Source organism: Schistocerca americana, chromosome 7, assembly GCF_021461395.2.
Source record: "Schistocerca americana isolate TAMUIC-IGC-003095 chromosome 7, iqSchAmer2.1, whole genome shotgun sequence".
In the NCBI taxonomy this organism is placed as follows: domain Eukaryota; kingdom Metazoa; phylum Arthropoda; class Insecta; order Orthoptera; family Acrididae; genus Schistocerca; species Schistocerca americana.
Window position 1 is genome coordinate 427130148 of NC_060125.1, and position 18107 is coordinate 427148254.

General features: G+C 40.8%; 1 protein-coding gene across 1 annotated transcript in view; it reads right to left on the reverse strand.

The window, feature by feature from the left end:
• The window catches only part of LOC124622981 (arrestin domain-containing protein 17-like), a 192552-nt gene that overhangs the window by 31842 nt on the left and 142603 nt on the right, over window positions 1-18107 (reverse strand). The window contains exon 8 of the mRNA XM_047148770.1: window positions 4771-4965. Coding sequence (XP_047004726.1) covers window positions 4771-4965 — 195 coding nt within the window. The remainder of the gene's footprint in view (window positions 1-4770; window positions 4966-18107) is intronic.

Below are 18107 nucleotides of genomic sequence, written 5' to 3' on the forward strand. Positions count from 1 at the left end.
ATCGTCACCTTATGCTACTGATACAAGGTGACAGTTACTGAACTACATGAAAACAACGTAAACTAGTTACGAGCTGCGGCGTGCACACACTTTTTTCAACATGCAAATGTCACTACAGATATTCGGATTTAGGTTATATACATGTTCGATATGCCTTCATTGGCGCAGGCGAATAGCGAAATTCTGCGTGACCCACTGAAGTGTCGGAACATCGATGCTGTCGATGACCTCCTGAATGGCTGTTTTCAGCTCAGCAGTGGTTTTCGGGTTATTGCTGAACACCTTGTCTTTAATATAGCTCCACAAAAAGGAGTCGCATGTGTTCAGTTTCGGAGAGTATGGCGACCAATGGAGGCCCATGCCAGTGGCCTCTGGTTACCCCAGAACCAGGATGCGGTCTCAAAAGTGCTCCTCCAGGACATCAAACACTCTCCTGCTTCACTGGAGTCGAGTTCCATCTTCCATGAACCACATCTTGTCGAAATCAGTGTCACTTTGCAAAACTGGGATGAAATCATCTTTCAAAACCTTCACATACGGTTCAGTAATCACTGTGTAATCAAGGAATATCGCACCGATTTTTCATGACTGACATTGCACACAACCCAGTCACCCGTTGAGTGTGAAGAGACTTCTCGATAGCGAAATGCGCATTCTCAGATCCCCAAATTCACCAATTTTGCTTATTGACGAACCCATGCAAATGAAAGTGGCCTGCGTCGGTAAACCAAATCATGCATGCGCATACTAATTTCCATCATGTCCCGCGACCAACCGTGCCGTTGGAACGTCCTAACGCAAACCGTTCAGAAGTTATGACGATTTTATTTCATATAGATCAATAATTGTAGCCCTGTACATTTAGACCGTGTCAGCCTTTTTCTCTGCCGCGATGAGCTTTGAAACCAACGAAATCATGTAACGAATGGCATAAGTTCGAGTCGCTGTCATTTACGCTATACAATGTGGATCTATAATGGGTTTCTGCATTTTTAACTGAAATCAAGAACTGAGCTTAAAACCTGAATGACCTACTGTGTTAATATTGCAGATTTAGCAATATAACTAACGTTATTTTTACTTACTTCTCAATATTAGTCCACCTATTGTCGTTTTAACCTCTAGCTTGATGAAAAAGCATAGCAATTTGTGAAATTTTGTATTTATGTTCATTTCTGTATGTCTTCTACACAAGTACCAGAATTACCTGTTCTTCAGTGAACTGCTCTTCCTTAGTAAACTGTGCGTCAAATGGTTCAACGTTCACACGGGAGTGGAACAAAACGTTTCAGATTCGTTTTCATACGAATCGTCAAAAGCGCATTTTAATTTTCGTTTGCTGCTATCAGTGGTGTTAAGGATCCATTACGTGTTGCTTTTAAACAAATAGGCGTTAACGTTTTATGATCATTATTTGTCCAGTGCAGATACCGAAACAATATTAAGACAAGAAGCAGGATATATCAAAAAATGCTGATTATAGAGAAAACTATTATAATAAATCAGAGAGTATTAACATTTTGTCGTCTTAAAATCTTTGTCGTTTATCGAGTTTTTGATCTAATGACCAATGAATGTCCCGGCTTTTTACACTGACTGCCATTACAAGTAAGAGAATTTTGCTACGAACATATGCTACAGAATTTTCCCTCACAGTTTTGTGACTGTTAATCCTATGATAATAGCAGCTCTTATTCAGTACCACTTATCATGGTGCCCCCCATGGATTTTTGTACAAACTGAAACAAACTTTAGCTAATTATGGTTTTAAATTGAATGAAACTCTAAGTTTAAGCAACTGAATTTTTTGCATAACAATTTTGTTTCGAATTACATCGATAAAAGTACAAATAAAGGGCGTTCTACATTTCACTCTCCGATGCAGAAGACATATGAAAATTAAAAGAAATAAGTGGAAACACATCTTGCTTTAGTTTTTCTTCCGAAAATAGAGGTTACAGTGTCAAAATACTCAGGAGAAAAATGTTTCGTACGCACTTTGTAAGGTGTTTTGTATTCAAAGTATGTCCTTTTCAACGCAGGTTTCGGATAATTTCTTTGTGATTCATCATTGGGAAAACCTTTACCAGTATTCATGATTGTATAAAAAGGAATTACGAAGTTCATATTGTGGACAAAGAAAAGATAATGTAAATAATATTTAATACACTTCTGCTCATACCTTCACGAGACCTTTATCGACAATTTCAGAACGTTTGTACACAAATACTTACACGAAACAAAAGGCTAATCGCATCTGTTCGGTAGCGATATCCCTCCCTAGCGTCAGTCTATAATTTAATTTATTGTTCTCGAAAAATGTCTTAGAAAAATTTTAGTGTCCTTAAAACAACAATAATTAAGGAAAGAAATATTAGTGATGTTCTTCTGTGTAAATAAACGCTGCTCGAGACTTTACGATTGCAATGAAAAAGTCTTGACTGTAAACGATGAATTTAGGTTACGTAATGGTTTCTCTACTAGCCGGCCGCCACGGGTATTCATCAGTATGCTGTTCGAGATGTTAGTTTGGGATTATTTCTTTGTTTTTGCTTCATTCCCTCGCCTCATATGAGCGGGACATGGTCTCTCGCCGGTACTTGCATCTCATTCCTGAAAGAAAAGGTTCAAAATATGTATGAAGTTCAAACAGTACAGTTAAAAGGCAAATCACTTAATTACAGTTTTAAAACTGATGAAGAAGATGATTCTATCGATGGCAGTAATAAAATTAAACTGCTGACTTTCTTCACTTTTAATTAAAAACAAAGGCTATAGGTAAGATAAAAAATAAAAAGATATATAAAAATATGGTGCAGGCAGGTGACGATCTTAAAATGAAACACTGAATATCCATCCGGAATTGAAGGTCCTGTACAGGGGAGGGATATTTAAGCGAGGAAAATGTTGGGCGTTCTGTTGGGTTGTAGGGTGAGGATATAAGCAGAATGGTGTGTTGGGCCGTAACTCCAGAGATGAGGTTAGGTGCTGGAATGGATGTGGATGGTAGGAAACAGATAGGGATTGGGAGCTGGGGTGTCGGCCGTAATTTGAAGAGGAAGGGGATTGGGAAAGATGGAGAAGGAAGGGTTGGAGGGGAAATCCTGATGTTGGGTGTGCTAGAAGAGAAAGAGTTGAAATTGACAGGACGGATAAATATCGGGGTGAATTTCATTGCCTGGAAGATGCATTTGTTGAAGTTTTGATTGGGAGAGTCTCTGGAGTGTTCAGAGTTTTAGGATTGGTGGAAAGTGTCGGTATAGGTGTAGTAGCAAACCAGAGTTGGAAATTGGTAAACTATATGGTTTGATCTCTCAGGTTTTTCTGGGTGCGATTGATTGATAGTGTGCTTCCTTGTGTTCTTCCGAGTTGTTGTTTCCATTTTATGCATAACATCTCGACGATCGACTAAGCTGTCTTCTTGAGACTTTGCGAGTTTCGCTGTTATGTGCACTCGCTGCCTTGACTGGTTGCAGTGCATGAAATGGAAACAATAACTCGGCAGAACACACGGAAGCACTCTATTACCCATATGATTGATCGAGTCAAGTTTGCGGATAGTGTTGATGTATGAAGGTGTTCTGGGTCAGTGAGGAGAGGTGGGAATTAGATGCATTTCACTATCCACAGGGGAGAAGGCTGTGGATAGGTGAAATGCAAGGCTTTCTAGGATTTAGGGTAACAAGAATTTTGTGGAACATAGAAATAAGATAGAATAGCTCAAACCAATGTTTCGTTGGTGTGGAGGTTAGCAGAGGGATGCATTTCCCTTTTTCTACTAGCTAGTACGTTTAGTCTATTGTGAGATTTCTGTTGGATGGCAAGCACGCGAGGATTCCATATTAGACGCCGGTCGAGCGGAGATTTGAGCTGTTTGATGTGTTGGTTGGTGGGATAGAACGGTCGTAAATGGTTAGGTAGAACTCAGGGGGATAGAACCTCTGGTGGTACAGCCTATGATTATTTACTTGGTTTTGGAAGCATTTGTCTTGAGAGCCAGTGGTTAGATCAGGATGTAAACTGGTTATAGTTGAGTTACAGGAATCTTTGGGATTTCTAGAGTGTAGGATAGAGACATAGGAAAGCGATGTTATCAGCATGCTGATGGATTTGAGTGACTGTGCAGAAGATATAAAGGAGTAGAGATTGGACAGAGCCCTGTGGAACACCTACAGTAGGATGGAAGATATGGAAATTGGTATCAATAGTGACAAAATGGCGGCGTTTAGAGAGAAAGGGGACAGTAAGGCGGGGATACTTCGATGTGAATCTGTCTGGAGTTGGAAAAGGAGACCAATATGCTATACACAGTCATAAACTTTCCCAAGGTCATGGTATATACAAATTGTGGATTATTGATTGTTAAGGGTAAGCAGGTTCAAATGAATGTAGGTTGCGGTAGTTATGCCGATATGAAGAGGTAGGTACACGACAGAGTAGGATGGAGAGCTACATCAAATCAGTCTTCTGGATGAAAACCACAACGGCAAGAGGGTGGGACTGGAGCTGTGTAGGTAAGGAACTCGAGCTGGACAGCAGAGAAGAAAGTGAGGCGGAAGGAGCTGGTGCCGGTTCAAGTGTATATGGATGCCGTGGCAGATGATGAATTCAGAGGTGGAGATCGAGGCTGACAGGGCGGTAAAGATGTTGGTTTCCACATAATGACACGTTGTTTGTCTCATGTAAGGTCTGAGATCATGACGACTACACACTGTATGTAGTTTGTACACGCAGAACGCTACAGGAGAGAGAAGAAAGGCTGGCACTCACGTCGAGGCGGTAGTCGATGTCCATGAGCTTGCAGCAGTTGGTGAAGCGCGAGGATGGCGGCACCGGCGGTACGGTGAGCGGAACCTCGTGCCACGCGTCGGAGTCTCCGCTGGCGACGGCGCCGCGGCTCACCTCGGCCACCACGCGCTCGTCCACGTGGCTGCGCAGCCCGCGGCTCGACAGGTACGTCACCACCTGCACACACAGTGCCGAGCGGCCTGCACCATGTGTTCGCCCATACAGCTGCTAACAACTCAACACTACTGGTCCAGTATTTTCGGAGTGGGGAAATTGTTAAATATAGTGTTCCACAAGGGGCTGTGCTTGGCCCGATCCTACAAAAATGCTTTACCTGGGACAATGGAAGGATCCTGAAAACCTATGATATTCGCTGATGATACAGGTATTGCTATAAGGGTCCAAACATATCCATCAACTAGGGGAATAGTGAAACAGCCTCACAGCTGCGTTGCCTGACGGCAAAAGAGAAGCACCCAGAAGAAGAGATATTCAAATGAAACTTCAGTGGTTTGGGAGGGTATGCGATGGTAATTCAGTGATTACAAAATTTACGAGTAAAAATAACTTGGCAGTGTGAACCCACTAATAGGGATGGCGTTGCACCATCTTTAGCCTGGATGCATGCACTGATTCGTTTGAGAAGGGTGTCATACAGACGTTATGTCCTATCCTAAGGAAAGCTGGCCTACAAGTGTTATAAGTGGTCCTTGATATCATGAATAACGGTACTAAGACGGAGTTGACGTCCGAGATGATCTTACGCATGCTAGATCTCGGGATCTAGCTGGGCACAGCATTACCTCAACATCAAAACCAGTTTATAGAGGCACGCTTCTGTGTGAACAAGCATTGTCCTCTCGAAAAATGGCACCACGATATGGTCGCATGAGAACGCAGCATGTCCGTTACACTCTGTTGTGCTGTCAAAGTTCTCTTATCACTACTATTGATGAGCGAACTCGTATCTGACGATCGGGTGAGGTGGCGTAGTGGTTAGCACGTTGGAAGCGCATTCGGGAGGACGACAGTCCAAACTCACGTGCAGCCATCCTGATTTAGGTTTCTCGTGATTGCCCTAAATGCTTCAGGCAAATGCCGGAATGGTCCCTTTGAAAGGGCGCGGCCGACTTCCTTCCGCATCCTTCTTTAATCCGATGTGACCAATGACCTTGCCGTTTGGTCCCTCCCCCAAATCAACCAACCAACCATACCTGATGGTTCCTCACACCATGACGCCAGGTGTGACACCACTGTGCCTGTCCAAAACATTAGCAGAATGGGACGGCGGTCGTACGGGGTAATGCAGAATCGCGATTCATTGCTAAACACAATCCGACGCCATTTATCACCAGTCCATGCTTCCCGGCCATGGCATCACTCTAAATGCAGCTGTTTGCGTTGTGGTGTTAACTGCATTCTATTCAAGCGACATTAATTCCTTAATCCGGCTGGTGCTAATTTCTGACCAACAGTGTTGTATTACAGAGAATGTTGCAGGCAGCCCAACACGTTTTGTTTGAAGGCAGGTGAAGTAGTGAAGGGGCTACGATGTGATTGGTGTAAAACACGTCAGTCCTCGCTTGTGATGGTCAGTCGCAGTCGACCGGAACTTTGACGACGAATATGCTTGCCTTCACGTTCCCATCTACATCTACATGATTACACTACAATTCACAATTAAGGGTTCATCTAACCACCTTAAAGCTATTTCTCTACAGTTCCACTCTCGCAGGCCGCGCGGCTCAACGAGCTCTTAAATCTTTCTTTCTCCGATTTATCTTATTTTATCATGATGATCATTTCTCCGCCTGATTCGCATGCAACCCACATAACGCAGCTGTCTAGCAGGTCCTCTAATCGCTCCTTGGTACAGTCGTTTGACTATTGAAATTGGTTCCAACAACTCACCACTAGAAAACACTGCGCAGTATCGCAATAACTCAAGATGTAAAGTAATGGTTCAAATGGCTCTGAGCACTATGCGACTTAACTTCTAAGGTCATCAGTCGCCTAGAACCTAGAACTAATTAAACCTAACTAACCTAAGGACAGCACACACATCCATGCCCGAGGCAGGATTCGAACCTGCGACCGCAGCGGTCGCTCGGTTCCAGACTGCAGCGCCTAGAACCGCACGGCCACTCCGGCCGGCTGTAAAATAATACCACGATACAACAAATATCAGGGAACACCTTATCACAGATAATACTGTCCTTAAGGCTCGTAAGCTCACATTTATTGCAATAAATGACATACCTGAAATGTTACCATTCTCATTATTACGTCAGACAGGTAATGCACGTAGTGAGTTCGTCGTATTCATGATTTCCTCTTCAAAGTAACATACCGTACTTATTATTTAACACAAAAGACATTAAAAATATAAGTTATTCACGAGCAGCTAGTTGAGAATATGTATGAACTTCAAATGACACGACGAACCGTCTCGTTCTGCATATGGATTCAAACACAGGTCATGCAGACTAAGCAAAGATTTCGTGACTGACGGAAACTAACAGTCATTCCTGATTAGGCATACAGAGAGCGATATAGCTCGATTTTAGACAGTATCAGTTAGCAAAAATCAACTTTAAATTACATAACGCAAACATTTTTAACGGACGCGAATTCCTACCCAGCACCTATTGTCCCTGTTAATGAACTACGAGAGATGTTAAATATTTCTTCTGAACAAGTAACTTACTCGGAATGCCGTGAGGTAAAGCTTTGTGTTGGACAGGGATTCGAACCCAGAACCTAATCGGGTAGATATCGAAGCACAATTAACTGTGACAGTTCGGATTTTCTCGGCAGTAGCTAGATGTTGTAACTGAAATGACGAGACGAAACATTATTTTTTTCCTTCCCAGGACTCCAACCCGGCACCTATCGCTATTATATTCTAGAGAAAACGAACGTTAAATATGGGTTTGTTGCACCAGCAGCGACATGTGAGCATGTTTGAACTAGAAATAATATTATGAAGAGTTCAGTGCTGACTGGGAATATTGATCCACACATATCGTTGTTGACTACATACAAAGAGACGTCAGCTACCGAATATTTCTCCACCAGCAGCTCGTAATAACATCTTGAACTTACAGTGATCTCGCAAATAGTTCTGTGTCTCACTGGGAGTCAAAAACGTCACATTTCGTTAGTGCTGACAACGAATGAAAATACAATAAAAATCAAAACTATTATCCACCAGCCCATAGGTGTTCTCATGCTAGAGCATAATAATACATAATGAAATCTTTAGTGCCGGGCCAGGATTCGAACCCATTCACGCGCAATATGTGGAGATGTTGAGGAATCTGCAGTTTTGAACAAACAGCAAATTGTAGCCGAGCTGTATTGTCACGAAGGGATCAAATTCCGCGTTAAGGGCGGTCTGAGTTGCATTCCCAGTTCAGAACCAATTTTATCGACATACAGAGGCTCAGATAAAAGATGGAATACGTGTCCTGTGAGCCTACACGGCGTTTGTTTCGTCACTAGAAATAAATAACTAATATAAGAAAGGTTACTGGTGATAGAGTTTCTACACGTCGCCACTCTAGACTTTATTGTGGTTCACCCTAAAGTCTACTTAATAGAGAAGGAATATCATTTTTAATGTGAATTTCAGACCACAATACCATTTTATCGTCTTCAGTTGGTGTAGCCAGAAGAGAATGGAATCTGTCTCTCCCTATCTAAAAACATTGACCGAAGTTGGAATCGAAACGAGACCGTACATATATAAAACTACCATCAGCCCAACAGACCACCAAATCCTCTTCGCTGTGGCTCGTTTTTCTATCGTAACGCCGTTGCGCTACGCTGGATAAGAATTCTGACACACAGGTTCCCTGTAGTAATTTGCAGCATGTTCAGTAAATTCATTTACTTGGTTGACCGAATCACCATGAACTAGCTGCCTGAGCTACCCAGTGCAAACATTCGACTCTATTTTGTAATCACCGAAATAAAATCACGTAACTGCCACCTACGCAGAACTGCCAACAGTGTAGGATGAAGAAATTTAAATAGGAAGTGTTCCTTTCCACTTGAGCTACGATATTGCGCTATCTGTTTGTTGAAAACATCGTGCAGCGCAAAAAGAAAAGGTGTAACTGTTTGTCTCTCGGAAGTCTAAACCCGGCAATATGCATTATCTCACTGCGCTGTGGAATGCATAAGTTCTGGAGGAATAGTTTTTGAGTTCTGAGGGTGTTGCAGCTATACGTCAGTTAGTAGCGTAATGGTAAGTGTCGCGAGTTCGAGTACATACATTGCTACATTTTTTAAAACGCAGTTCTACTGTCTGATGAAGTTATCAATGTAATGGAAATTGTAACATAATTCCCTTCACTTCTCAACCCAAAATAGTCTCATGTGGAAAAAAGGCTAACTTCTGCGACATTTTGTTCTTTTCAGGTTTAATAGACAGCCTGCATCTCGAAACTTTAGTATTGTGTATGGGGAGAGCGCATCGTGCCAAAATACGTAGGAAAGGTATTATCTACATTAGCTGTCGTCTGGTAGTGACATTTTATTCTTCTTCAAACCTTGTTTGACAGCTTTAACTCAGAACAAATTTTCTACATGCATGTAATCAATAAACTGCATGTGCATTTTCAGACTGTTACAAATAACACAGAGAATTCGCATATATCGTTGATGATTAATTTCTCTCTCATGTTTACTATTGTTTTAACATCACTAAAGGAAACCTAACGAAAATTGTGAACTGTATTGTAAAAAGTGAAATAAAACTACCCACGATAACCTTACGACGAAAGTCTGTTTTAATAAAACTAAGTATCTGTACACAAGCGTGCCTCTATCGACACGTATTAGTAAAATACTACTCACTTAGATTTTGATTGGGTCTGTGTTTAACTGGTATGCTGTGTTATGCTCAAGAGGTATGCAAATGTGGCATTTCATACATAAACTTATGTATTTCTAGAAACCCAAAATTTGCTTGTCAGCAGCGGAAAGAGCACTATGGTCCGAAAGTATTTTCTTGCGATTTCCATATCGAAGTTTGATCTGACTGCCTGTAGCTCTTTCACAGAAGGAATAAAAACGCTACAGTCAATGAGACTGGAACTGCGAACCGTAACAGATGCTTTTTTTACAGTTCAGCACGTTGCCACAGAGCTGGCGAAGACGTATATGTCTTAGCTTCCTCTTGCGAGACCAATAGTGGCTAGAACTCGTAAACAGCTATTTAAAGGACGAGATTAGTTGCGATTTCCACGTGCAACGACTTTCCTGGGATGAAAACCATAAATTTACAATCTTTTGTTACACCTCAAACGATAATAACCCAGATGGAAATCACAAGTAAAATATAGTGAACTTTGAGGCTTAATTCCGTGCACACCAGGAAGTAACTCGTCGATCACAGAGTTGCCAAACATACATTGCCATGTTGCCAAATCTCAGTTACAGTACTAGCAGGAAGAAGACGAAGCGATGTGATCCTACAGCGGGCTGGGAAATGACCATAGCTGGTGTCTCTAAGTCGCAGCTGCTACGTCCTGGAATACATAATGCGCCTGATTCGCATTTCTGTAACTAGGTTTAGGGACTGGAGCATAATTACTAATAATACTGAGAACTGACTGCAAACTAAGCATCTTAAATCAGTAACTCTCATTGTCGTTTTTATATTGATTGGCAACTCCAGGGAGTGCTGTGTGCGCGAAGTGGCCGTGCGGTTACAGGCGCTGCAGTCTGGAATCGCAAGACCGCTACGGTCGCAGGTTCGAATCCTGCCTCGGGCATGGATGTTTGTGATGCCCTTAGGTTAGTTAGGTTTAACTAGTTCTAAGTTCTAGGGGTCTAATGACCTCAGCAGTTGAGTCCCATAGTGCTCAGAGCCATTTTTGAGTGCTGTGTGCACAACGATCGTAAATGTTAAATTAAAAGTAAGGTCAGCGTTGTCCGTAATATTGATGTTTTACTGATAGCAGAATCGATTTTCTATCACATAGTGATCATATTCAGTGCTGTACAAATTAAACTCAGATACTGGTATCAAGTTATCAATAACCAAAACTGAGAAGCGATCACAATAACAGTTATTGTTCTTCACTTAAGGCTCACATGCCAGGGTGATAAGTATGAAGGAAATGAACCTCTTGATTACTATAGGACCTCTTTGCTAAATGTCCACAGTAGCAATTAGGAACTCCCCGCAGACATTTGCTAACAGCGGCTCTAGCAACTTACTTTTTCTCTGGGTAGCTTCAAATATGGGCAATTTTGTCGCCTTAAATCCAATATTTTAAATATCACACAAGCAATTTGCCTGAGTAATTATAGAGTATTTTCTGATAGGTATTGACACAATCTTTTGCATCCATGTACCATAGAGAATCAAAGAAAGAAACCAAACACATTACATTGCATTTACTCTCTGTGTCTTGACTAACACATATGAATCCATGACAATAAAAAATTATTTGAAGCATCTCCTGTGAAAGGAAAAAGAACCGAATGTGATGCTTGAATTATAGTGCACTGGATCAGAAACAATGAAATTAATTCTGTGCCACATTGATGTATTGCATTCTAGTGTAATAAAATAATCATCAAATAAAATAGTTTTGTGCCTCCTTTGCTATCAAGAGTGAAACACAAATCGTAGACAGATTTTACTGGTCACCACTCAACAACATAAAACATTTTACATGGTCGAGTGTGCGGAGTGGAGCAGATGTTGTCGGCAGAAGGCGAGACAATGCAGTGCCTCAGCCCCCGCCGGTAGGCAGTAAACGGGTCCCAGAGAACTCAGATGCATGCGGTGTTCAGAGGCAGATGGTCGGCAAAGAAATCTTTCGCTAAAACATTGTTGAACCAAACTATTATTACCAGTGTGACAGAAAGCGAATTATATTGTAGATTCGCTTGTATTACACTCATAGCTTCAGCACCGAGAGGAAAGGGGGATAAAAATTCTGTCGACGTGTGCTTTCGGTCGCCAGACGTCGTATTAGCTAGTCTCGCGATTTACCTCAAGACTACGGTCGTAGTCAAGAACGATGTGCTAAGACTGAAGTCAAGACTTCCTCTGGGAAGTGCCGCAGTCTACAATGTTGCCAGATCGAGCATATTGCCGGACATAGGATTCTGAGAGGAGAACGACTGTATTGCCCACCTTACGTGACGACTCGCTTACACAGTGCTATCAGACGAAAAGATCAACCTGACACAAACTGTGGGAAGTTTGTTTTACAACCTTCATACCTGGATAATGAGCTTTTTCCTATTTGAGATGTCTGTGAACGTTTGCTGCTTGAGACGATTTAAGACGAAACTAAATTCCTTCAGCTACGACAATGTTTAAAGAAATCGTCTTAACGGCACTAAATCGTGGTTCGTGAATCGTTTACCGGCCGCACTCTGCCGCATTTCGCTGGTTGGAAGGCAAAAAGCTTACTGACAAATTTCACGGAAGGAAAATGGGGACGAAATGTCTCCCACTGGAAGGTCATGTTGTTTTATTTAAATGATTACAAAATCATGTAAAACGAACAGTCAGGTTGTCAGTATAAGAACATTACTGTTGTCAGTATGATGTTGCACTGCCCAGGGCCTGTAACGATAAAGGGCCCGTTTAGGTCAGGCATATTGTATACATAAGTGGAAGAGAGAGAGCCACTAAATTCTACAATCCGTATGCATTGCATCCACACAGAAATTACTGTTACAGTGTATTATGGAGCCAAATGATTGAACTGCGTATTTTCCGGTGAGAAAGAGCACTGGCAAACAGTATTTGCTGCATTAGGTTACTTAATCTGGTGTCACTTTGAGCTAAAATTTATGGTCAGCGACTAAATGTAAGGTCAGTGGGTCTGATGCGAGTTTTGCAACTGTGATATATTTTCCTACATAATAGAAGCGAATATTAAATTTGAACTAACACTGCGAAAATTTTGTACTTGGATAGCTTAGAATGAAAATCTTTCTGTTTATTGCAAAGGAAAACAATTGATTTTCTAAAACATTGTCTGTCATACAAAACTTGAAACAGGTCATGTCGACCAAATCATATGGAGGAACTGACAGGGACGTATATCGGAAGGCAGTAAGATCTCTTGCCTTTTGGTTTGGTAGTACTCGATAGCCATTTCTAGGCGCAAGTAAATGAAGAAGGGCAGCCCGCTTTTGTTATCAAGTAACTTCTTCATCAATTACTTTAGTTCTAATGTAATCTACAAGTAATTGCTGATGTTTGATATTAACATGAAAAGGATTCCGTAGACAGGGAGAGAACCTGTTTTGGGATAATACTTCTATAGTAACCAAAAGGCATCAAATGATCTTCAAGTACAATGTTCCAGCAGCGGTATGAAGAAAATTATAGTAATAATGCCGGTAATAATCGAATTATCCGGTAACTTCACACTTCACAGTGGATTTTCTCGAACTAAGAAATTTGCTGAATTTGTGAAAATTTCAAAATGGCTTTACATCGAGCCTATGATGCCTAGAAGAGTCTTTACTTCCTGCTGACATAAGAATAGCACAATCTCCGCGTCAGAAACTTGCTTCTACTTAACCATTTAATAGGCTCGCGTTTTTTCCACCGTGACTAATTTTGTAAGCTAAGCACATCATCTGTTATAGCACACTCCTGGGGCGGGAAATGTGGCCACAATGGTCTGGTGGAACGAACTATGACAGGTGCAATGTGTGGGTTCAGGCATTTAATTTTAAGTGGCACAAACACATTTACTTTACTTCTGGTAACCTCAAGAGAAAGACTTTATAATCCAGAATCTGCATTAAACATCACGTTCTTTCATTACCAACTGGGCAGAGCCGCCTTACATTGGGAAATGACATAGCGGAAGTCATGGTAAACAGAAACACAGTCGGCAGTAATCTTACTTACATTAGAAAATTTTATTTTATTTGATGAACCGATAGCCATTTAAAGGAACAGGGCTATTATTTTACTTGTACTTGATTGAACCTGAGACGTTGAAAAATTTGGTACTGGACTGTGATTCGAATTCGTATCTCCTCTTTCCAGGATCTGAATCTCTCGGAACAGTATAGTTCAATCATTTCGTTCCTTTTCCCAATACTACAATCTTCTCTAGGTCTCCTCCAAAGGTAAGTATGTGGGTCCGAATCCTAATCCAGTACAAAAATATTCATAATATCATTTCAAGCCCTATCACGTGCACACCGGCCTGCTAGTGAAAATTAACGTACGTTTTTAATGTCTGTTCATGTGTTGCCAATAATCGCAACAGGTGTCGTTATTTCTGGTCAAACACGCACATATCTTACTGTTAGTGAGTAAGCAACTGATACGTAAGCTATATTCGTGGATGCACAGTAGGTGTGCAGTTCGATTGTCGCTTAGACACAAAAGTTTGTATCCTTATTTTAGATTCAAACACCTAGCAGCTGGTAAGAAAAACCGATACGTAACATTTGATTTTACTTAGTTAACAATCCGATTATGTGTTGGGTTCGTATCTCCGTCGCAGAACTTCACATCATGCACTTCATCTTTAAATGAAAGCACACTTTCTTACTTCAGAATGGAAGTATATCAGACATCTTGCGTGGTTAGTTAACAGGGACGAAAGGGTCTTGATAGAAGTCCCAGTTTATTACAAAAATTGTCGTCTATTATTTTCAGGTTTAGTTTCAGTTACTGGTATTGGCAAAAATTTCGGTAATTCATGACTCTTCATGGCTAGTCATCAATATGATATGATTAGATTAGATTAATTCATGTTTCATAGATCATAAATACAATATTTCGTAATGATGTGGAACGTGTCATTTTAATGAAAGAGTTCATTAGATACCATGATTCAACTTTTTTACAACAATTTTTTACTCTCTCTCTCTCATTCTTTTTTATTTTTATCTCTCTCTCTCTATCTATCTATCTATCTATCTTTCTTTCTCTCTCTCTCTCTCTCTCTTACACACACACACACACACACACACACACACACACACACACACACATTCTTTTTTTTATTTTTATTTCTTTGTTGTGCACGACTATCGGCGAGGCATGAAAACGTCTGTGAATGAGTTTCTTAGTTTTGAGTACACTTACGAAAGAAATATAAAAACAACTATGAGAGTTACTGATTTATGATGCTTAGTTTGCAGTCAGTACTGAGTATTATTAGTAATTACGCTCCACTCCTTAACCTAGTTATATAAATGCGAATCAGACGCATTATGTATTCCAGGCCGTAGCAGCTGCGACTTGGAGACACCAGCTATGGTCACTTCCCAGCCCGCTGTAGGATCACATGGCTTCGTCTTCTTCCTGCTAGTACTGTAACTGAGATTTGGCAACAATGCAACGTATGTTTGGCAACTCTGTGATCGAGGAGTTACTTCCTGGTGTGCACGGAATTAAGCCTCAAAGTTCACTTGATTTTACCTGTCATTTCCATTGAATAATCTGATTTATTATCGCTTGAGGAGTAGCAAAAGACTGTAAATTTACGGTTTTCATCCCAGGAAAGTCGTTGCACGTGGAAATCGCAACTAATCTCGTCCTTTAAATAGCTGTTTACGAGTTCTAGCCACTATTGGTCTCGCAAGAGGAAGCTAAGACACATACCTCTTTGCCAGCTCTGTGGTAACGTGCTGAACTGTGAAAAAGCATCAGTTATGGTTCGCAGTTCCAGTCTCATTGACTGTAGTGTTTTTATTCCTTCTCTGAAAGAGCTACAGGCAGTCAGGTCAAACATCGATAAGAAAATCGCAAAAAACTACTTTCGTGCCATAGTGCAATGGTGCAAAACTTTCCGCTGCTGACAAGCAAATTTTGGGTTTCTAGGAATACATGAGTTTATTCATGAAATGCCACATTTGCATACCTCTTGAGTATAACACATCAAACCAATTAAACACAGACCCAATCAAAATCTAAGTGAGTAGTATTTTACTAATTCGTGTCGATAGAGGCACGCTTGTGTACAGATACTCAGTTTTATTAAAACAGACTTTCATCGTAAGGTTATCGTGGGTAGTTTTATTTCATTTTTTATACCACAGTTCACAAATTTCGTAAGGTTTCCTTTAGTTTTGTTAAAACAATATTAAACATGAGAGAGAAATTAATCATCAACGATATATGCGAATTCTCTGATGTTATCTGTAACAGTCTGAAAATGCACATGCAGTTTATTGATTACATGCACGTAGAAAACTTGTTCTGCGTTAAAGCTGTCAAACAAGGTTTGAAGAAGAGTAAAATGTCACTACCAGACGACAGCTAATGTAGATAATACTTTTCCGGTGTATTTTGGCACGATGCGCTCTCCCCATACATAATACAAAAGTTTCGAGATGCATCTACTGCCTGGCTGTCTATTAAACCTGAAAAGAACAAAATGACGCAGAAGTTAGCCTTTTTTCCACATGAGACTATTTTGGGTTGAGAAGTGAAGGGAATTATGTTACAATTTCCATTACGTTGATAACTTCATCAGACAGTAGAACTGCGTTTTAAAAAATGTAGCAATGTATATACTCGAACTCGCGACACCTTACGTACAGGTCGTGTCATTTGAAGTTCATACATATTCTCAACTAGCTGCTGGTGAATAACTTAAATTTTTAATGTCTTTTGTGTTAAATAATAAGTACGCTATGTTACTTTGAAGAGATCATGAATACGACGAACTTACTACGTGCATTACATGTCTGACGTAGTAATGAGAGTGGTAACATTTCAGGTATGTCATTCATTGTAATAACTGTGAGCTTACAAGCCTTAAGGACAGTATTATCTGTGATAAGGTGTTCCCTGATATTTGTTGTATCGTGGTATTACTTTACATCTTGAGTTATTGCGATGCAGAGCAGTGTTTTCTGGTGGTGACTTGTTGGAACCAATTTCAATAGTCAAACGACTGTACCAAGGAGCGATTAGATGACCTGCTAGACAGCTGCATTATGTGGGTTGCATGCGAATCAGGCGAAATGCAATTCAGGTCGTTCGGATACTTTTGAGCACGACTGTACATATTCCAGGCCACTGATGATGCCTTGCAGAAAATAAAGGCGAAACGCTTATGGCACTAAAATTGTGTTTTATTCAGTTGCTGTCAGACGGTCCGTAAGTAAAAATCATCAATATACCGTAAATATACGGGTTTTAAGGCTTCGCAGCATTCATTATATTCAACTTACGATTACAGATAATTCACCAAATGAAAGAGCAACTCAAACAGTTTTGTTTGTGTACCTGTACGCAAAGGGAAGAGAATTAGTCGTGAATTAGCATTTCCAGTGATGTATGTGTGGAGACCTTTAAGGAGAAACTTACAACTACGTCCTTATCGTTTGCAGTTGTTAAAAGCTCTTCAAAGCCTACAGAGTTCGGTTTAAGTACCAACTTTTCAAACAAAACGTTGCTGCATGACAATGAAGATGATCGGGATCGTGTCGTCTTCGGTGATGAATAGACATTTCACCTAAGTGGAAATGTGAACGAATGTAATGTGAGAATCTGAGGATAAACATATCCCCACGAGATAGCACAGTTGGAAAGAGGCTACCCTAAACTGAATTTTTCTTTCATATCCCGGCGGAAAGTCTATGAGCCTTTCTTTTTTCGTGTAGCAACTGTAACTGATGTTTCTTATCTTGATGCGCTAGTATTATGGGTCTTTCCCACAACTGGAAGAAGCTGAATCACAGAACTTTATTTGGCAGCAGGATGGTGCGCCTCCTCACTGGCGTAACTCAGTGCGAGATTGGTTAAACGATGTTGCACCTTACTGCTGGATTTCCGGAAGGGGCTTGTTTTGCATGACCTCCACGTTCACACATGAGCTGACTCAATGCGACTTGTACAGTTGGGGATTCATAAAGGCTCTTGTGTAGACCTATGTGTCCCCGCTACTAGCTGAGCCACCTTATCCAGCATCTTTGCATCAATTACATCAGGCCCACTGATCAGGGTTTGAGAAGAACTCCCATATCGATTCGGTGTTAGACGAATGTTGGTCACATTCAACACTTGTAAGAAAGACTGTTTCAGCTGCTCTTTCATTTGATGTGTTATTTATAATTGTAAAAAATGTGGTTCAAATTTCTCTGAGCACTATGCGACTTAACATATGAGGTCATCAGTCGCCTAGAACTTAGAACTAATTAAACCTAACTAACCTAAGGACATCAAACACATCCATGCCCGAGGCAGGATTCGAACCTGCGACCGTAGCGGTCGCTCGGCTCCAGACTGTAGCGCCTAGAACCGCACAGCCATTTATAATTGTAAGTTGAATGTAATAAATGCTACAAAGCCTTAGAAC